This window comes from Geotrypetes seraphini, chromosome 6 (assembly GCF_902459505.1).
Source record: "Geotrypetes seraphini chromosome 6, aGeoSer1.1, whole genome shotgun sequence".
Classification (NCBI taxonomy): Eukaryota; Metazoa; Chordata; class Amphibia; order Gymnophiona; family Dermophiidae; genus Geotrypetes; species Geotrypetes seraphini.
The window spans coordinates 22237185-22259195 of NC_047089.1; the positions used below are offsets into that span (position 1 = coordinate 22237185).

At 43.8% G+C, this 22011-nt stretch overlaps 1 protein-coding gene across 2 annotated transcripts in view; it reads left to right on the plus strand.

Moving 5' to 3' along the window:
* Positions 1 to 22011, plus strand: part of EED (embryonic ectoderm development) — a 75432-nt gene that overhangs the window by 20428 nt on the left and 32993 nt on the right. For both annotated transcript variants that reach the window (XM_033948678.1, XM_033948677.1), the window contains exons 3-6: positions 2095 to 2187; positions 7652 to 7717; positions 15481 to 15606; positions 20206 to 20287. In XM_033948678.1, the coding sequence (XP_033804569.1) occupies positions 2095 to 2187; positions 7652 to 7717; positions 15481 to 15606; positions 20206 to 20287 (367 nt within the window). The remainder of the gene's footprint in view (positions 1 to 2094; positions 2188 to 7651; positions 7718 to 15480; positions 15607 to 20205; positions 20288 to 22011) is intronic.

Consider the following 22011-nt stretch of genomic DNA (forward strand, 5'->3'; position numbering starts at 1 on the left):
CACAAACAAATTGGATGACCTGTGGCAGCAACGGACAAGTCGTACACAAGAAAGGTTAACAAATGTATACGGTAAAGGAAAATGCATGCCGCGGTGAATTTCAATTGGAGGATTGAGATAAAGCATCAAATTACCGCATCTTAATGGCCATGAATTTGGGCTTGGAGGATGAGATGTACGGGGTCAGCATCTATGAGCCAAACTTGGTTTTTCTTATTACATAGAGCATTTTAGACCCCAGTTTGTTTACAGAAATTAGATAGCTCTAAGTCCAATAGATGCTGGCACTGTCATTTCGAAGCTGGGACATTAGATCATTTACTATTCATTGATACTTAGCTTTTGGAAATCCATTTGGGGTCAAATGAATAATTTACTGGAAAATCCGGTTGCATTATCGTATGATACTGTGTTATTTGGCACATCAATGAGAGTTAAGAGCCCAATATCTTCTAATAATAATAAACCTTTACTCATTATGACAGGGGTTGCCATTCAGCATATTATGAAAAACTGGAAAAAATTGGGACCGGCTGAACTATAATTTTTGGTGGAATTCTTTATGCCACATCTTTAAAATGGAGCTTGTAAAAGCCATGCAGCAGTGGCATTTTAAGAAATTTAGAGATGTTTGGGAGCCATTTACAAAATATTGTAATGAATGAATATGACTTTTTCCCTTTGTACATACATGTCCAAGTTGGGGGGGGGGATACTTTATGTTTTTTATGCTTAAGGATAATTGTTGGGTATGTGGGGGGACGGATATTTGATGTGAAGTAGACTTTGATAGAATATTAAGTGATGTTAAAGTGTAAAATGATTTTATCTTATATTGCACTTACTGAAAGGTTCTTTATTCATTTTTTATCTTACAACAAGTACACAATATTACATCATTTAAAACTTTTACACATCACTTGAATTTCTTTCTATTGTCATCGTAAATACATAAATTTATTCCCTCCCCACCCACCCTTCCTACAAAAATTTCAATCAAAAATATCATATAAATATTGTATTCTTATATTTTGATTAAATCTTTAATAGAACTTTATACCATCCCCCCTCCCCCTAATAAATATATTGTCAGTGGAAAATGATATCTAATCATTACAATAATTTTGTCAATGGCCCCCAAATCTTTTTAAAACTATTATAATTCCCTTTCTGTATAGCAATTGTTCTTTCCATTTTGTAAATGTTGCACAACGAATTCCACCAGAATTGTAATTTTTCCAGTTACTGGTGATATGTTGCATGGCGACTCCTTTCATAATCAATAGAAGTTTATTATTGCTTGATGAAATTTGACTTTTTGTTCTCATTGACATACCAAACAGAATTGTATCGTATGATAATGCCACATGGTTTTCTAATAAAGAATTTATTTGAAACCAAATTGATTTCCAAAACTTACTGAAAGTTTTAAAAATGAATAAAGAATTTTTTTAAAAAAGAATTTCAATTGGAGGAATTTCTTCACAGTCAGAAATTCTAACAGGCACTTTGCTTAAATAGCACAAAATGCTCACTGCATTCCCTTCCATTTTCCAAGCATTAGCAAAACAGCCTCTTCACACAGACACTTCTCACCAACTGAGGTGAAGGAATAAATTTTTTAAAAAATCAAGTGAACATGTGTAGTGCATCGGTGCTGCCATCTGTTGATGAATTGCGGAGGCATTACTTTTTATTCAACCCTTATACTTCTAGGTTTGTGAGAGGAGATCAGGCCAGCCAGGACTTGGAGTGCTATAGAGGCAAAGAAAATCCCAGCCATTGTATAACTGTGACACTTCCTACTTGACATAGGCATGCGTGTGTTCTGTGTTCCATACTAGCCATGCTGCTCAGCTGAGATTTCAGAGGGAGATGTGGGAGGGGGCATAAAATATGGAAAAATCCCAGGGAGCTGAGACTGAACACTCATGATACCTCAGCCCAGTTGAAGCAAGTTTCAATTGATCTGAAATTTCAAAAGTGCATGAAAAAAGATAAAGGGGTCTCCACTGTAAAATCGGCAGTCAACTGAAGTTCAGCCCTAAATTGTTTCTGATATTACTACCTTTTGTTTTGTCTTTTCTTCTGCAGGAAGACCATGGTCAGCCACTCTTTGGTGTTCAATTTAACTGGCACAGTAAGGAAGGAGATCCATTAGTTTTTGCCACAGTTGGCAGCAACAGAGTGAGTCCTGCTCTAGAATTTCCTTTTTTGATAGCGTTCTGCATGTAACAGAGTTTTAGTCAGAATGACATAAAACAAGACTACTTTTGATCCCAGTTAAAAAAAACTTATTTACCCCCTGCGGGGTTTTTTGTATTCAAATTGAATAGTTGTTTAGTGTATGATATGGCTGTAGATGTGGGGATAATTTTGTCTTTTGGTATTTTAAACATTTGAATTGATGAAACCATTACCATTTATTTATAAGCTGACAATTTAGCTTAATGATGAGATAGACTTAAAAGCAGCTATTCCTCCCACTGTAGATGACACTAGAGTTTGCAATAGCAATAATAATTTGAAACCTTCAGATTCAAAATGTTAATCAGCATGAATCCAATGTACATCTTCATTGGTCTGTTTTTGGGTTTGTTTGTTTTTTTAACTTTTTCAAATTTTTGGATTTCAACCATAATGCACTGTATAATTGCTTGCTTTCTTTTGTAAATTAAAGTGAGTATATTTCTTCTCTAGATATATTCATAGAACAGTGGTCTCAAACTCAAATCCTTTGCAGGGCCACATTTTGGATTTGTCGGTACTTGGAGGGCCTCAGAAAAAAATGGTTAAGGTTTTATTAAAGAAATGACAATTTTGCATGAGGTAAAACTCTTTATAGTTTATAAATCTTTCCTTTTGGCTAAGTCTTAATAATACTATTGTCATTTATAGCTAAAGAGACATAAGATCAAGGAACTGTTTTATTTTACTTTTGTGATTATGATAAACATACCGAGGGCCTCAAAATAGTACCTGACGTGCCGCGGATTTGAGACCACTGTCATAGAACCTTCACTACTTCACATATCCATGTAGCAAGCCACTATAGATGAGCATGTAAGCTTGCTTTGAGTTACAGACCAATACTTTTGTCAGAAATAGGTGTAGCCATACTCTCTTAGAAACATAGAAGATGACGGCAGAAAAGGGCCACGGCCCAACAAGTCTGCCCACACTAATGACCCACCCCCTAATTTCTTCCTTGAAGTGATCCCACATGCTTATCCCATTTTCTCTTGAAATCCAGCACACTGCTGGCCTCAATTATCTGCAGTGGAAGACTATTCCAATGATCAACCACCCTTTCGGTGAAGAAATACTTCCTGGTGTCACTATGAATTCTCCCATCCCTGAGTTTCAACGGGTGTCCTCTTGTTGCCGTAGGTCCTTTAAGAAAAAAGATATCCTATTCTACCTCAATACGGCCCATGACATATTTGAATGTCTCGATCATGTCTCCCTTCTCTCTACATTCCTCGAGTTGAGTACAGCTGAAACTTACCCAGCTGTTTCTCATACGGGAGATCCTTGAGTCCTGAGACCATCCTGGTGGCCATTCACTGAACCGACTCAATTCTCCGTGCATCTTTTTGATAATGTGGTCTCCAGAATTGTACACAATATTCTAGATGAGGTCTCACCATGGATCTGTATAACGGCATTATAACTTCGGACTGACGAAACTTCTTCTGATACAACCCATCATTTGTCTAGCCTTGGATGAAGCTTTCTCCACTTGATTGGCAGTCTTCATGTCTTCACTAATGATCACTCCCAAGTCCTGTTCTGCTGCAGTTCTTGCTAAGGTCTCACCATTTAGGGTGTAAGTTCTACATGGATTTCTGCTGCCAAGGTGCATGACCTTACACTTTTTGGCATTAAAACTTAGTTGCCAAGTTGAGGACCAATGCTCCTAAAGAGTAGGTCCTGCGTCATATAGTCGGGCACTGTGCTGTTGCCTACTATGTTGCATAGTTTGGTGTCATCGGCGAATAATGTAATTTTCCCTCGAAGCTCCTGAGCCAGGTCCCTTACGAAGATATTAAATAGGAACGGACCCAAGACCGAGCCCTGCAGCACTCCACTGATCACTTCCGATGTTTCGGAGGGAGTACTGTTCACCACCACCCTCTGAAGTCTACCTTTGAGCCAGTCTTTTACCCATGCAGTTAACATTTCTCCTAATCCCATTGAACTCATCTTGCTCAATAACCTGCGGTGTGGAACACTATCGAAAGCCTTACTGAAGTCCAAGTACACGACGTCCAGAGACTCTCCCATATCCAGCTTTTTCATTACCCAGTCAAAGAAGCTGATCAGATTGGATTGGCAGGACCTTCCCTTTGTAAATCCATGTTGATGGGGATCTTGTAGATTCTCATCGTTCAGGATCGTATCTAATTTGTGTTTGATTAGTGTTTCCATAATTTTACACACTATTGATGTGAGACTCACTGGTCTATAATTTGCAGCCTCTGTCCTGTATCCCTTTTTGTGGAGTGGAATTATGTTGGCTGTTTTCCAGTCCAATGGGACTCTTCCTGTACTTAGGGAAAGATTGAAGAGCGCGGATAACGGCTCCGCCAGGACATCACTCAAATCCCTAAGCACCCTGAAAGACTTTATCAGTGGGACCAACATGCATCTCTTCTCCTTATGTACCAGAGACAGTCATGAGGGCCAGTAATATGTATTAGTTTATATGCTTAATTCAGATATTTATTGACATGTTTTATAGAGCAAAGATACTTACTTGTAATAGGTGATCTTCAAGGACAGCAGGCATATATTCTCATATGTGGGTGACATTATCCATGGAACCTGGTACAGATACTGCCAAGTAGATTAAAACAAGATTATCCTTGTCTGTTCTTTTGCCACTGGTGTTATCATATGCTTCCAGTTCATTACTGGGAGCATGACGAGACATGTAGAGGGAAGCTAGGGACAAGGAATGGTATTCCCTCCATCTCCTGCACTGCCAAGAGCTCCTAATGAAGATCAGAAGACCCTGTCTGTAGAGGTGTAGTGCATCTCTGATACGACTGGTGGAGCTCCCCAAGCCTCACTAGCTGAATACTCCTTGTATCTCCCCTCCCCTGCACATGTTCCTATGATACAACTTCCTGTTTTCGCATAGGTGGAACCAGGTCAGAGGGAAGGCTTGAGCTGGTGTGAGCAGTAGATAAGAATTACTGCTCACTAATGGCAAAGAACTGAAGGGTTTAAAATGTGTTTTGGGGTTCCCAGACTTGAGGCTATATATCTTTGCCTGCTTTTTAAGACATTTAGGCGATTGGTTTAACTTCACAGATCATTTTACTCCCTTAGCCATGGAGCGTGCTTGGTGTGCCCCTCTTCACCCTTTCTATGTACTCCATGCATGTCCTGGAGCTCTTCCCTCGCACATCTGCTCTTTGGTCTTATTTCAGGTGGCAAGGAGTTTGTGGAAAGCTTTGGCTTGCTGGGGACGTTTTAATGCTCGCAGTAGTTGCTTATTGCCGTTGCAGGGGAGTGGTAACTTTCTGCCAGGGATTGGGAGCTCTATTTATCATCGGTGGGGGTCTTTGGGGTTTGCTCAGGTCCGATATCTTACATCTATTGGCCAGCTCTGCCCTTTGGACTCCCTTAGAGGTCCGGAGGCTTGCTTATAGGCAGATTTGTCATTACTTGAAGTCTTTGCCTGCAACTTCCTTATCATTGGAAGTAGCTCACCTTTTGGATGATCTTTTTGTCCCTTCTACCGAGGAGTCATTGTCTATTTCATATATTCATAAGAGGTTGGTGCAGAATCTCCATGCTAAACCTGTTGCGCCTCTACTTGCTCGTTGGGGTAGGGATGTATATAACGACATTCGAGAAGAGGACTTTTTCAGACTCCTGCAGCTTATTCCCTCATGGGTCGGCTCTGCTGACTTGCGGGAGTGCCAATTTCGTATCCTGTGTCGCGCTTATGTCTCCCAGCATGGCCTTTTTCTGATGGGAGGCATTTCTTCTGATCTTTGTAGCCAATGTCATCAAGCTTCGAATAACTTTATACATTCTCTGTGGACTTGCCCCCAGATTGTTCACTACTGGAAGGCTCTTTTTCGGTATTTAGAAGGTATTCTCCAGCAATCTATTCAGCTTCATCCTGTGGGTGTTCTTCTGGGGCTGGTTTCTATGTTGGGGATTAGGGGTAAGGGTCCACAACTTTGGGTGATCAAATCTTGCATTGTAGGGAAAAAGTGCATCTTGCAGCATTGGACTCTTGAGGCAGCTCTTTCTTTTTGGCACTGGCGCAATTGTATTCACGAGTTACTACTGCTGGAACTCCAGGATCTTCATTTGACCTTTAAAAGAACAAAACTATTTTATTTAATATGGGGTCCTTACCTACAATCTTTACCACCGCCTGTGTAGTTCTCTCGTAAATCGCTTGGGGGATGCAGCCTTTGCTTATCCTGGAAGGCTTTCATCTGGTTGCGCTGCTTTTTTGCTTACACACTTCCATTACTTTCTATTTCACTGCATGACCGGGAGGGGGGTTAAGGATAGGTAGGAGGGAGCACGGGGGGATAGGGGATTAGGGGGCCTGAGGGAGGGATTTCGCCAGGGCTCATAAGAGTCCAAGGCCCTGTTGTGCTTTGCTGTTGCTTTTTCTCCTCTGTCGCTCAGTGGTTGGGGGAAGGTTGGGACCGGAATTGTTGCCTCCTCTTTTCGATAATTGCTGATGCAGGTTTCCCTATAAGGCTGCTGTTCCCTTCTTATTTGGGCTTGATAGAGAGGTGGTTAGTCTATGTTTTTTCCTTGGTTTGCTGTTCACATTGCTAATCAGTTTGAACCTATTGGGGTTATGGGGGTTGTTGAGTTGTCTTTCTCTTGGATGTCATATTACTTATTTGAGTACTAGTTTCATACTTTTTGTATTATCTATATCACATTTTCTGCTTTCCTCTTTTACAGTTGAAAAATTTGATGCTGAACTCTTGCTTTTTCTTTCTTTGGTGACTTTTCTTGCATACTGGCTATGTTTTTGGATTGCATCAATAAAAATTGTTTGAAACTATAAAATGTATTTTGGGGGGGAGGGGAAGTTGAGCGATGCCAGTTGCCTGGGAGAGGGGCATAGTTCTTGTGCCCACCCACTTTGGGCTCATGCCCATCAAAAATTAGGTATCTAGCTACACCCTTGCTCCTTATACTGGTAATGTCACTAAACTTTAGATTTCCTGCCTCCTTATGATTATAAGGTGGCATAACTCATTAGGTTGAATTAGTCTAGCAGGATTCAAGGATAGAAAATGATCAGATAAGAAAAGATTTCATCTTCCCTTCTCTCCCTTCACCCTTCTTTATATTGTATGTAGGAGCATGATATTGTCGGAGAATTCTGGTAAGTGAAGAGAAAAATTTCTTTAAAGAGCTCACTAACTCTTCCCTTCTCTCCTGTTCAGTTTGCTTAACTTTAAAATTCTACTACTATAACCCTTTAAGAGAAAACAGGAGGATTATGTCTCCTTTTTATCTTTTCAAACATCATTAACCAGAGCACATCTACAGTCTTGAAATATGTTACAAAAATGCACCATAGTAAATTTTCAGTGATCCAAGTATATGTATGACATTTGAGTTTAACAGGATTGTTAATTTTCCTCATTTCCAGGTGACATTATATGAGTGCCATTCCCAAGGAGAGGTCCGCTTATTGCAGTCCTATGTGGATGCTGATGTATCCTTCTAAAATTATTTGTACAAAGAAAACAAAGTCTGAACTGTGAGGAGCTAAAAATATCTGATTCCTCCCTTCTTTGAGAGCAAGAGATTAGCTAGACATGCACATTATTCATGGGCTACATCTGACTTAATGATATTTATAGGAATTTAAACGCCTTTATGAAGAGATTCGCCCAAGGCATTGTACAGCAGGCATGCTGTTTTGTCCTTGATGATTTGATCTGTGCGGTTGTATAACTTAAAAGTATTAAACTAAAAGGATATGCTGCAGTTAATCTCTTGCTTAGACTAAACCAGTGAGCACAAAGAACGTTTGTTCCATATTATTTTACATGGTTCTCTTGACCAGATTTAGTACAGAAACAATCAATGCCTGCAGGTAAGAGATTTAGGCTAGAGAATGACACGGGGAAAAAAAATCTGTCCCCGTCACTGGACCACCGTCCCCTTCACCGCCCCGTCCCCTTTATCACCCTGTCCCCGCCATCCTCTTCACGTCCCCTTCACCGCCCCATCCCCACAGCATCCACCCTTCCCGCTTGCCACCTCACCGCCCTTCTGTGGCCCGAGAACCTCCCTCTCCCCCCTTACCTTCGCGGCGCATTAGTAAAGAATTGAAACTTAAGGGAGGGAAGGCGTGCGGTCCCCTACCTCCCTCCAGCCAAATCTATCTCTCTTCCTCCCCCTTACCTTCGTGGCACATTAGTAAAGAATTGAAACTTAAGGGAGGGAAGGCGCGCGGTCCCCTCCCTCCCTACAGCCAAATCTGTCTCTCTCCCTCCCCCTTACCTTCACGGTGCTTTCATAAAAAACTTACTGAAGCTGGTGAAGCCTGCCTACCTGCAGTCGCATATGTGTGGGCGGAAGCTTCTCTGACACAACCGGAAGTTGCGTCAGAGGAGAAGCTTCCACCCACACACACAAGCGACTGCAGGCAGGCAGGCTTTGCCGGCTTCAGTAAGTTTTTTACAAAAGCGCCTTGAAGGTAAGGGAGAGGGAGGGAGGGAGTTAGATTTGGAGGAAGGGGGCTGCGTCAAAGAGAAGGCTTTGTGCTGTTTGATTTCCTGGTAGACGGTGTGTTTCCTACTTATCAGCTGATCCTGGCTTGTGCCGAACCCTGGGCCCCTGCTCGAGTCATGCTTAGTGTACTGGTGAAGTTGTGATGTTGGTGAGCCTTGCAAACACAGCTCCTGAAGACGCCAGGTGGCTTTATGAATTGAAGAACAGGACCATCATGAGGACAGAGAGGCCTGCCGATTGTGTTTAAGAAACTGTGATTTTCATGTGCTAGACTGTTGTGCAACTCTCAGTTCAAAGCCTCTCTGACTAGATGATCATGGACTAATGAACTCTGCCATAGCAACATAGCAGATGAATCCAGAGACCAATGGGATAGCACACATCTACCAGCAAGCAGAGATAGAGAAATTGATTAACAGGTGGTCCTATTGGCTGGCACTTCTCCTCTGTTTTCAGTATGCTCTATCTCCCAGCAGGTGATGGTCGCTATGCAACTAGCTCCTCAATTCTGGCTGTGACTGGAAAATTATTTTCTCCTGTTGAGGTTTCTCTTTAGTGAGACAGGGGTGTCCGGCTGAACGGTTCCGGCTTTAGCGGTTACACCTGGGTCCCCCCAGGTCCCTGCCTCACCCTCCCTCCATTGCTAGAGGATCTGACTGGGTCTCGATTTTGTTTTCTTCTTTCCCTTCTCTGTTTAAAAAAAAAAAAAAAAAAAGGAGACCATTTGCTACATTCTGCCCTGTTAGTGCTGCACAACCAGTTCTTACTGGCTTCAACCGGCCCTAACAACAAGCTTGTGAGTATGTATGTGTTTTTTTACTGTTGTTTAAACTTCAGGTTCTGTTTGGGAGTCTTAGTACTGTGGGTTTGGTCAACGTACGTTTAAGGAATGGATATTTTATTGAGGCTAAGTTTTATGACTAGAAATCCGTTGAGGGAGCTGGGACTTTCCCGCCCTTTACATGCACGCGCTTGGTTTCCTTGTTGGTTACAGCACAGCAATAGCGGTACGATTTCATGCTCGCACTTGTTCTCCTCGTTGGGTTTCAGTGCAGCAGTAGTAGTCCTGTTTATTCTGAGGCTCTCTTTCGTCGGTGTTTGTTGCGGCCAAGTGCAGCTGATTGTGCAGGTGCCGGTTTATAGCAGTGCGCATGAGATGGGACATGTTTTTTCCGGCGCTGTGGGAAGCACCGCACCGTTCTTCTAGTTATTCCCTGAGTCTGATTTTCTTTCTATGCAGGCCGCGGCAGGATAAATTTTGCAGTTTTTGAATCCGACTATGTTTCTAGGAGTGTTGATGCAACATCCACGTGTCGGCAAGAATCAGGCGCGCCCTTGGGTCTCCAGCGATGGCAGAAGAGCTGCAGCGTTCCGGTAGTTTATTTCCAGCTGACTTTGGTCAGGGTATGCCGCAGCTTCTCTCCTTTCTGGTTCAGACAAGTTGTACGTGTTTCACCAGCTTTGGGACAAGCTTGGGCAGATTTATATGTCTATGTCTGTGTTCCTACTGTATTCACTTGAAAGAAGCTGCTAGTTTAATCGGACTCTGGGGTTAGCACTCAAGGGGATTACTCGAGAGACTCTGACCTGTGCTAGGTCACCCAGTCTCGGTTTGTCTCTGGACTGGGTCGACATACGGCAAATCACGGCACAGTGAGATCAGCAGTAAGATAGTGCCCTGTATTTTACACGGGTATCTCATTGTCTCTCTTGGGGTCCCTGCAGATTGAGCCTTTGTCTGTTGGTAATTGTCCTTCTTATTTGGGCCTCTGTGCTGCGCTGCATGTGTCTAGTAGTGGCATAGGATATATATGCCTAAAGGTAGTACAAACAGTTTCCAAGTTCGGGCTGTCTCTATGGGCATAATGACATTTCGCATCTTCCTGCGGCCAGAACTCTCTTTCTCTATTTCTGAGGGGACCTGGACTTCAGATTTCCATGCTTATCGCACTGGTTTCTCCTGTCGCCATTTTTTCATGGCACATGCTAGATCAGTGGTCTCAAACTCAAACCCTTTGCAGGGCCACATGTTGCATTTGTAGGTACTTGAAGGGCCGCAGAAAAAATAGTTAATGTCTTATTAAAGAAACTAGTGTTTTAGCCCATTACATTAACGGGTGCTAGAGAAGATGTCTGTCTGTCTATTTTTTTTTTTTTTTTTTAAATTTGTCTCTCTCTTCTTGGACGCTGTCATTCTTTCTGCCTGTGTCTTTCCCTGGCCCCCTATCTATCTATCTTTATTTCTAACTCTATCCTCTTCCCTCAATCCTGCATGTGCCCTTTTTTTTTTTCTCCTCCCCACTTCCTTCCAACGTCTGCTCCCCCTGCCCTCCATACTTCCATTCAGTGTATGTCTCCCTCTCTCTACCCCTTCCATCTACTGTTCACCCTCTGTCTTGCCCCTTCCATTCACTACCATCTCTTCTCTTTCCATCCAGTGTCCGCCCTCTCTCTCTGTTCCATATGGCCTCTCTCCATCTCCTCCTTCCTTTTCCCTTGATCTGACATACCTTCCTCCTTCCCTCCATGCCCTGCCATCTCTTCTTCCCTCCAAGCCATTCTCTCCCCCTCTACTCCCTTTCCTCCTTGAACTACTTCATGGGGCAGCAGCAGCATTCACAATTCATTGCTGTTGCTGGCTTCAGGTCTTCCTCTCTGGCCGGTCCTGTCTTCATGAAAACAGGAAGTAGGCAGGACCGGCCAGAGAGGAAGGCCTGAAGCCGGCAACAGCAGCGAATTGTAAACGCTGCTGCTGCCTGAAGCACCCGAGGCAGACGCTTTTCTCCCCTCCCAGCCCAACCCCCACTGACTCTGCGACCCTCCCAGCGAGATGACTTTAATAACAAACCTCCCTTCAGTGTTGGCAGCCACAGCAAGCTAAACAGGCTGCTTCGCGGCTTTCTTCTGCCGTTGAGTCCATCTGTCGCGTCGTTGATGATGTCATCAGTGACGCGGCAGAGGGACTCAACTGCAGGAGAAAGCCGCGAAGCAGCTTGTTTAGCGTGCTGCGGCTGCCAACGCTGGAGGGAGGTTTGTGCCGGTATGTGCAGAAGCGGTATGTCCCTCCCCCTCCAGTACCTGTGCAGCACTTTGCGCGGCGCATCCTCCCATGATCCTGAGTTGGCCACAGCGCTTGAGTGTGGGCCCTAACCGCGCATCCGCTCTCCTGCCTGCCATGGACCTACTGATCACAGAACACGCAGGTAGGAGTGCGCATGTACGGCTAGCGTTTTATTATATAAGATGACAATTTTGCATGAGGTAAAACTTTATAGTTTATAAATCTTTCCTATTGACTAAGTCTTAACAATAATAATATTGTCATTTATAGCTAAAGAGACATATGATTAAGAAACTTTTATTTTACTTTTGTGATTATGATAAACATACCGAGGGCCTCAAAATAGTACCTGGTGGGCTGCATGTAGCCCCTGGGCTGTGAGTTTGAGACCACTGGACTAGACAGCTGTAGACTAGAGAATAACATAAGGAAACATTTGTTCACAGACATTTCTTCACAAACAGTCATGTATGAAATGTTCCCAGTGGAGGCCAAATTAATAACATAAATTAAGGAAACATGGAGAATCTGATGTATCTTAAGATTGGGTAGAATCTGTTATCACATAGTAACATAACATGACATATAAGTACATTTACTATAACCTTCCCAAAACAGAGTGTTAAAATCAGTTGAGAGAACTTTTTAACATTGGATTGGATTTATTAATTTGATATACCACTTAGCACATTCAAGCTTTAAAGCAGTTCACAATGTTAGCATATTTTATGAAGCTAGAGGAAAATGTCATCATCAGTTTCTTAGGCCGCCTTACTGGGTTGCAGAAGTGATGGTTCTTCTCCCCCACCTTTGTTTCAGGCTTTTCCTCTCCAGCTTTACATGTTGGATAAAGTAGTTTCATTGTTGTTAGTCTACTTTAAAGGATCTGTAGCTTGGGCTGCTTCTACTATTTGGGTTTTTGCCAGGTACTTGTGACCTGGATTGACCACCGTGAAGATGGGATACTGGGCTAGATTTGACCCAGTAAGGCTATCTTTATGTTTTTATGTAAAGAAAGCAAAAAGAAAATGTTATACCTTTTTTATTGACCTAACTTAATACAGTTTTTGTCAAGTTTTCAAAGGCAGAACTGTCTTCCTCAAGTTAGAGATAAGCAAAGGATGACTATCAAAATTTATAAGTAAAACATGCGAACATTCCAGTGGCAGTCCAATGACATGCTGTATCTTTGGAAACTTTTATTGTAAAACATTAACCCAGATCAGAAACATTGGATTATGACATCTAGGAATTGCCTTCAAAGCTTGCCCACACTGGAGAAAAGCTGCTCTCAAAAGTCTGGTAATAAAGTCACTGGGGGAACAGAGTATGGTACAGCATTCCTTGGGTTCCAGTGAAGTCCTGGAAGTTAGCATGCTTTCATAATTTACTTATGTATTTTGATATTGTCATCATTTGCTTATCATAGAAACATAGAATATGACGGCAGAAAAGGGCTATAGCCCATCAAAGTCTGCCCACTCTAATGACCCACCCCCCTGACTTTACTCCCTTAGAGATTAGAGAATGACACGGTGACGGTTTACCCGCGGCCACCGCATTTAAGCCGCGGGTCACCGCCGAAAACGGGGAAGAAAACTAGCAGTCGCTGCGGTGACGGGGACAAGGCCATTCACCGACCGCGGAAACGGTGAACAGGTTTGTCCCCGCGGGCCAATGTACCGCCTTCTAGGAACCGCTATTTACCTGTGTTTCACCGCTCCTCGCTCGTCTGGCCAGCAGGCCTGCCTCCGTCCAAATGAGGCGGGCCCGCCCCTCCCCTCCCCTGCCTCCCAATGGCCTCCCCTAAGATCGCCGGCAGGAGGGTACCCAACCCCTCCTGCTGGACCCCCCCCCCCAACGAACCCTCCCACCCCGGAACCCCCTTAGTCTTACTTTCCAAGTTGGACCGGCCAGCTCCTCGCTCGTCTGGCCAGCAGGCCTGCCTCCGTCCAAATGAGGTGGGCCCGCCCCTCCCCTCCCCTGCCTCCCAATGGCCTCCCCTAAGATCGCCGGCAGGAGGGTACCCAACCCCTCCTGCTGGACCCCCCCCCAACGAACCCTCCCACCCCGGAACCCACTTAGTCTTACTTTCCAAGTTGGACCGGACAGCTCCTCGCTCGTCTGGCCAGCAGGCCTGCCTCCGTCCAAATGAGGCGGGCCCGCCCCTCCCCTCCCCTGCCTAACCCACAGGATCCTAGGGCCTGATTGGCCCAAGCACCTAAGGCCCCTCCTATAGCGGGAGTGGCTTTAGGTGCCTAGACCAATCAGGCCCTAGGATCCTGTGTGTTGGGCAGGGTAGGGGCGGGCCCGCCTCATTTGGACAGAGGCAGGCCTGCTGGCCAGACGAGCGAGGAGCTGTCCGGTCCAACTTGGAAAGTAAGACTAAGGGGGTTCCGGGGTGGGAGGGTTCGTTGGGGGGGGGGGGTCCAGCAGGAGGGGTTGGGTACCCTCCTGCCGGCGATCTTAGGGGAGGCCATTGGGAGGCAGGGGAGGGGCGGGCCCGCCTCATTTGGACGGAGGCAGGCCTGCTGGCCAGACGAGCGAGGAGCTGTCCGGTCCAACTTGGAAAGTAAGACTAAGGGGGTTCCGGGGTGGGAGGGTTCGTTGGGGGGGGGGTCCAGCAGGAGGGGTTGGGTACCCTCCTGCCGGCGATCTTAGGGGAGGCCATTGGGAGGACCGGCAGGAGGGGTGGGGTACCCTTCTGCTGCGATTGTCGGGAGGGCCGTTGGGGGGGTCTACAGGAGGGGTTGGGTGCCCTCCTGCCGTGATCGCTGGGGGGAGGGGAGACTTGCAGCCGTAGCCGCGGTCACTATGCTAATCACGGCAGCATTTAAAGTACATGTCGTGTTTGTTTTTGCATTGCTAGCCCCAGGGGTGGTGGAAGATTAGTGATTGAAAAACTGTATGAAAAATAACTATTTTAAATTTAGTGATCAAAATGTGTCAGTTTTGAGAATTTATATTAATTAATTTTTTCTCTGCGTGTTTTGTTTTTGTATAGTTATTAACTAATATTTAACTAAGTTTTAAAGTTTTAAAGAATGTTTCCTTTATACGTAAATAAAGAAAAGTTAATGGGATTGCAGTGGCGGTGACGGGGCGGTGAATGGGGTGGCAGTGGCGGTGACGGGGCGGTGAAGAGGATGGTGAGACGGGGACGGGGCGGTGACGGGGATGGTGGGACGGGGCGGTGACGGGGATGGTGAGACGGGGACGGGGCGGTGACGGGGACCAATTTTTTCACCGTGTCATTCTCTATTAGAGATCCCACGTGAATGTCCCATTTTCTCTTAAAATCTGACACGCTGCTGGCCTCAATCATCTGCAGAGGTAGACTGTTCCCTAACCTGCTTTAAAAACTTGTCAAAAATCTTTTGTTAATTCAATACAAAAAGTATCATATATTCATCTTTATTGTTTTTATTCCTGCTTATTAGCTGTACAGATTGGCAGCAGGTACCACATTTTAGGCACCTGGATTTTTCTGTTTCTAACTACAACAAAAGCAGTTTGGAAAGACTGTTGAAAAGTTAAGGATAATAAAACAAGATCATTGTGCACAAGGCTGAATACTGAAGCACTATCATTCTATTTCACATTGTTTTTGTGTTAGCTTGAACTGTGTAATACATATTTTAAAAGGTAATTGTACTTATCCTTAATAGTGAATAAAGGCAGATGAAAACTTCTACACTTGTGCATGGACATATGATAGCAACACAAGTCACCCTCTCCTGGCAGTAGCAGGATCAAGGGGAATCATTAGGATAATCAATCCAATTACAATGCAGTGCATAAAGGTGAGTGTCTGTATCACACATAGTAACATAATGACAGACATATCCACTGTTGTTTAGTAACTAAGTAACGTAACTAATTGCTGTATTTAAGTAAAAGTTTTGATACTTTTATTTGTAAAGAAGTACAGGATAACATTTGTTTCTTTTACTAAAGTAATAATTTTGCCAGCTTTTACTACTTTTACCTAGTTACATTTGATGCTAATGGCGGAATAGAAATCTGTAATGTAATGTAATGTAATGCTAACAATTAAAAGTATAAAGCAAAAGTGGAAGGGATATGTAAATGACAGTTCTTCAGTAAACAAAATGAAACACCAAACTGGGAACAGGATTTTGCTATTGCAAACCCCGTCATGAACTGGTTAAAGGAGTTGGGTCACTGTAAAGTGGAGATGAAGCTGGTAGCAATTATTGATCAACAGACATTGTAGTTGCAGTACTTTTACTTTACTTTCTACACAAAAAGTATTATTTTAGGCACTTAGGCCCAGATTCTTATCGGGACACCAAAAGTTAGGTGGTGGTGGTGGTGGGCGTCCTACCACTGTCTAAATTTTTTTAATTGGTTCATAAACAACACGGTAATTGACCGTGTTCTTTAAAACCAATTAAAAAGTAATTACTAAAAAAAAAAAATCACCATTATGTGGCCTCTGGGAATGGCGCCTAGGTCCCTGGTGGCTAGCTGCGCATAGTGACGCAGAAGCCCAGAAGTAGGCGTGGTAAGGGTTGGCACCGGACTTTGGCGATTCTGACGGCACTCTAGGCTTCGGAAATGTAGGCCTGACCTAGCCTACATTTCTGATACCTAGGGTCTCATCAAGCCACGATTCTGGAATCGGCGCCTGCTGGTGATTGAGACACTTGCTGCGCCTGGCACCACTTAAAGAATCAGCCCCTTTTTTACTTTGTTTTTCATTATACTTTTTACTCAAGTACCAAAATATGCATTACTTTTACTTAACTACTTTGACCTAGTACTTTAAACATACATACACACACACACTCTACAGGACTTGACAAATCCTGGGCATCAAGTTGCCCTGGTGCCTGTGATTTTGTATCCTCGTAAGATTTTATTTTATTTTTTCCTAGCGCAGTGCTGCCTGAAAATGTTTCTCACAACTCTGCATGGTTATTGGGATATACACTTGAGCCACGCAGTGCAAAGGTTTGGGAAGTCTTATGGAGCGTGAACCCATAAGACTTCTTGGTGTTGGGGATAGTACCAGGATCCTGTAGCCTGGTCCAGTGGTGAGAAAGAGGTGAATTCCTCTAATGACTCTAGGATGGGGAAGACAGGTGCCTGAGAACTCTAGAAATGCTGCTAATCTCTCAGTAACCAGCCCTTAGCTGTGATGGTTCACAGTCCTTAAAGCAGTAGCCAGAGATACATCATATCTTTTGGCAAATTTAATTGTAAGATGGATCAGGGATGTTTTATTATGACAGCCAGAAGTTACCCAAAAAGCCATGCTAGAGAAAAGCTGCTCTTAATAGTGTGGTAATAAAGCCACTGGTGGAACATAGAACATGGTACACCATTTCTTAAGTTCCAGTGCTGGCAGTTGATTGTAAATAATAATGTCTCCAAATACAGTTTACAGATAAATACTTGCTCTATTTTCTTAGTGTTCTCCAGTCTTAGGAACAGAAGAATCTAGCAAATTCTGTAAGTTGCTCCCCTCTTTAGAGCACCAGCCAAGAGAGTAGGGAAAACACTACAGGCCTTTTCTCCAGTGTTACCAGGCTGCTTACAAAGATAATTAATACAGAGCACTGCTCTGCTCTGCCTTGCACTGCTCAGCCTTGCACTGCTCACTTTGGCATAACAACTCTGTGCCCTTCTTTTATTACATTTCATACTTTAGTTCAACCTAAATACACCCCATTCGGGGCAGATTCTCAAAACGAAAATCTTCCTTTAACGTGCTTGCTAAACTGGTGCTTGCTAAACCCATAGCACAGGCCTTAAACAACCTGGGCCAATCAGAGTCTTAGGCCCCTCCCTGGTACATCCGGGTAGGGGCCTAAGTCTCCGATTGGCCCAGTTGCATAAGGCCCCTCCAATTGGGAGGGGTTAGCAGTGTCAGGTTAATGTGTAACTCTGCAGGAAAGAGTGGACATCTCTCCCTCTGCTGGGGTTGTGTTGGGGGGGTGTTGTTGGTGGCGGGAGGGAGTGGGTATTTCTGCTGCTGCTGAGGGCGTGTTGGAGGTGGGGGCGTTGCTTGGCATTGGGACAAAGTGGGCATCCCTCCTGCCAATCTTTGATTTGGTGGTGGGGTTTTTTTGTGCGTTTATTTTGCACATGCAATATAGCAAATCTTCGCTACTCTGCCAACCTAATTTGCTTCAGCGTTTTTTGGAGAATGACTCGCTTTTTTTGAAATCACTACAATAATGGCCGCAATAGTGGCCCATCAATTTTAATGCAAAGTTTTGAGAATCTAGCCCTTGGTGGAGAAAATCTTCAGCCCAACAAACATACATAGCAGTAGAAAACTCCTATCTGGTTAGGCAAACATTCACAGTGGGCTATATTTAAATCAGGCTCATCGATCAGGATCTACCTTTGCCATGATTCAGGGTTTTTCATCCCTCTGGGCTGTTCTTGCCTTCACTATCCGGCAAGTTGATGTTGATGATTTGGAGTAGAACGAGTACAAGTGGATCGATTTTTCACTTTGTCAAAAATTACAATGACTTGATGAGGTTACAGGGAGATACTTTTAAAACCAATAGGAGGAAATATTTTTTTTTAACTCAGAGAAATAGTTAAGCCATGGAATGCATTGCCAGAGGTTGTGGTAAGAGTGGATAGCGTAGCTGGTTTTAAGAAAGGTTTGGACAATTTCCTGGAAAGTCCATAGTTGGTATTGAGAGAGACATGGGGGAAGCCACTGCTTGCCCTGGATTGGTAGCATGGAATGTTGCTATTCCTTGGGTTATATACTGTTTAAACCTAAATGGTTTACATATCGTTACATGCATAATTCAGTAAGACAAATAAAATCAAACCAACATTAACATATAATCATTGGAAAATCACGTAAAGTGCCCATGAAAAAAACAATCGCAAAGATCAGTTCGTAGAAAAATGCATTAGAACAAAATCTTTTCCAGAGAAAGGAAAATGATAAAACCAGAGGACATAATTTGAGGTTGAGGGGTGGTAGATTCAAAGGCAATGTTAGGAAATTCTACTTTACGGAGAGGGTGGTGGATGCCTGGAATGCGCTCCCGAGAGAGGTGGTGGAGAGTAAAACTGTGACTGAGTTCAAAGAAGTGTGGGATGAACACAGAGGATCTAGAATCAGAAAATAATATTAAAAATTGAACTAAGGCCAGTACTGGGCAGACTTGCACAATCTGTGCCTGTATATGGCCGTTTGGTGGAGGATGGGCTGGGGAGGACTTCAATGGCTGGGAGAGTGTAGATGGGCTGGAGTAGGTTTTAACAGAGATTTTGGCAGTTGGAACCCAAGCACAGTACCGGGTAGAGCTTTGGATTCTTGCCCAGAAATAGCTAAGAAGAAAAAATTTTAAAAAATTTAAATTGAATCAGGTTGGGCAGACTGGATGGACCATTTGGGTCTTTATCTGCCGTTATCTACTATGTAACAAATAGCTGCGTTTTTAATAGTTTTCTGAAATTACCCTTGTCATAACATTTTCGTAATTGACCGACAAATGAGTTCCACAGTTTCACCCCCGCACAGCAAAAGACCATTTTACCGGTCTCAGCATATTTTGGATTAGCATTTGTTTGTTCTCAGAACGCAAAGATCTAAATGGTAAATAGTTTGACATCTTACTTTTAAACAATTCAGGTATGTTTCCATACAAGAATTGATGGCAAATCATTATTGCTTTATATTGAGATCTAAAAACAACAGGCAGCCAGTGTACTTGTTGGAGATAGGGTGAGATGTGATCGTATTTAGATACGCCTGGTATCAATCTTGCTGCTGCATTCTGCACAACTTTCAATGCTCTGCATCTTGTCTTAGTTATTGTAGTTGGGTTTTCAAGGTTTCTGCAATGAATATGTATGAAATTGATTTGCATGTACTGTTTCCATTTTAGGTAAATAGATCTCATTCATATTAATTGTGGAAATCTTGAAAATCTGACTGGGGAGGACTGGGGTTGCTTACCCCTTTTCTAAAAGGATATATAGCACTGCCTTACTGTAGCTCCTGGCCTTCCCAAGCCTTGCCCCTGGGTTGGCTATCTTTACTTGGTTTAGTTTCTCCAGCTTACCTAAGGGAGAATGGCACTTAAGAACAATATTTCCCACTTCCCTGGGGCTTCCTCCCCTCTCAGAGATGGAGCTGTCTGCTTCTTGGAGTTCTTACAACTCCTCTTCTAAGTCACAACAGTGTCAATCCTCAGTCTCTTCCCTGTGGCTTGGCTGCTGCTTCTGCAGGAAAGTAGACTTCTCCTACTTTTACTGTCTCCCTCACTTACAAAAACAGGATTTCTCCCTGCACTGGGCTTTTAACCAAGGCATTTGGTCACAGTATGCATAAGATATGGTTTTTAAAAAATATAAAAATAAAGTAAAAGTATTAATGGCATCTATATTTGTTTTAGCACTATGTCGGCCATGGAAATGCTATTAATGAACTTAAGTTCCACCCAAGAGATCCAAACCTCCTCCTCTCTGTGAGCAAAGGTAGGAATTAGATTGAGTGGCTGTTGTGGGGGAATGCATTGGCTTATATTTTTTGTCTGATTTTGTAAATGTTATTAGAGTAAGTACTCTTCTACTGCAATAGATGTGTCATTCTGCACGGATGGATAATATCCCCATGCTTGCAAGCCATGAAGATGGAATGCACTCCAGCTTTTGAATCTCTCCTCCTTCATTAGAGGACTTTGCTGCTCCCTTCAGTTTTTCCTTCTTTATGTGAGCCAGAAAGAGTCTTTCTGATCTGCTCTGTTTATTTCTTTATTTTTTTTTCTGTCTTGTTCACGGAATTTTGACTGATTTTGGTGCTTAGAGCTTCCCTAATTGACGGTCCAGCTCTACTTGCATGGAGGAGAATCAGACTGAGGTCTGCAGCTGACAGGCCATTCTCTCTATGGTCAGCATTTACAGAAAGGCACGCCACTCAATTTCACTATTCAACCCTCCAGGAAATAGAGTTCACAGGGCCGAAACGTCCATCGGGCCCAAGACAGTGTTCTTCAGCCACCGGTCCACGGTGCAATCATCGCAGTGTCTTCGGGCCGGCTCCTTGAGTGCTGCAATCCACAAAGCCGTGGAAAAAGGCTCCTATGCACATCCTGCACCTGAACCAGAAGCCTTCTTTCTGACATTGCAATGTCGGAGGGAAGGCTTCCAGATGAGGCACGGGATGCGCATGAGGAGCCGCTGCCCACAACTTTGTGCACTGCAGCACTTAGGAAGAGGGAGCCGGCCCGAAGACGCTGCATTGATCGCACCGTGGACTGGCCGAAGATAACACCGGAGGGCAGGCCAGAAGGCAAGGCATAGCATGGAGGGAGAGAGACAACAACGATAGGGGGAATGCTTTTATTTTTTTATTTAGTGATTGATTTAAATCTGCCATCTGTTAATACAATTATATTGTGTGTGTATATATGAAAAATGAATGGAAAAAATGGTGTTACAATTAGTACTATTATGGGGGGCGGGGTCTGGGGCGGAGATTGAGTGAAGATGGGCATGACTTAGCTCAGTGTTCTTCAACTGCCGGTCCGTGGACAAGTGCCGGTCCACAAAATAATTATTTTATTTCCACCGATCCATAGGTGTTAAAAGATTGAAGAACACTGATATAAAGGATACTCCACTCTGCTTAACATGGCATTTTCTGTGGAATTTGTCAATCTAATATGGAGAGCTTTTCTGGATGGCCGAAATCACCAAGGGACATTTGGCAGCACAAGAGGGGACTGGGTCTCCCAATGCTGGCCAGGATCTAATGAGCCTTTATGAGGGAGATGCGGAGGATGAAGGATCTATTTTTATGCCCTTACTGTTATAGAGTGAGCCCTCCCTGTTGGTTGATTTTGGGGTCTCAGGCCGGTTCATGTACACTAGATTTAGCTAGGTCTGAAGTTTGGCAAAATTCATTTGGGGGAGTTTTCCGATGTTATTGCCTTCCCCTGCAGTCCATGGGTCAGTCATTCCTAAGGAAGCTTAGCCAGTCAATAAGCTGCAGCGAAAAGCAGGACTGAAAGTTACTAAGGCAGTCTCTGTAGCTACTGTTCTCCCTCCCCTTCAGTAGCTGATTGGCCAGACATTCCTAACCAGCCAGACAGCAGGGAAAAGCAGGACCGAAAGTTGATAAGGCACAGTCTCTATAGCTACTGCTCCGCCTTTCCCTGCAGCTCACTTTCCCTACTTCTTTGGCTGTAGCTCATTCTTTC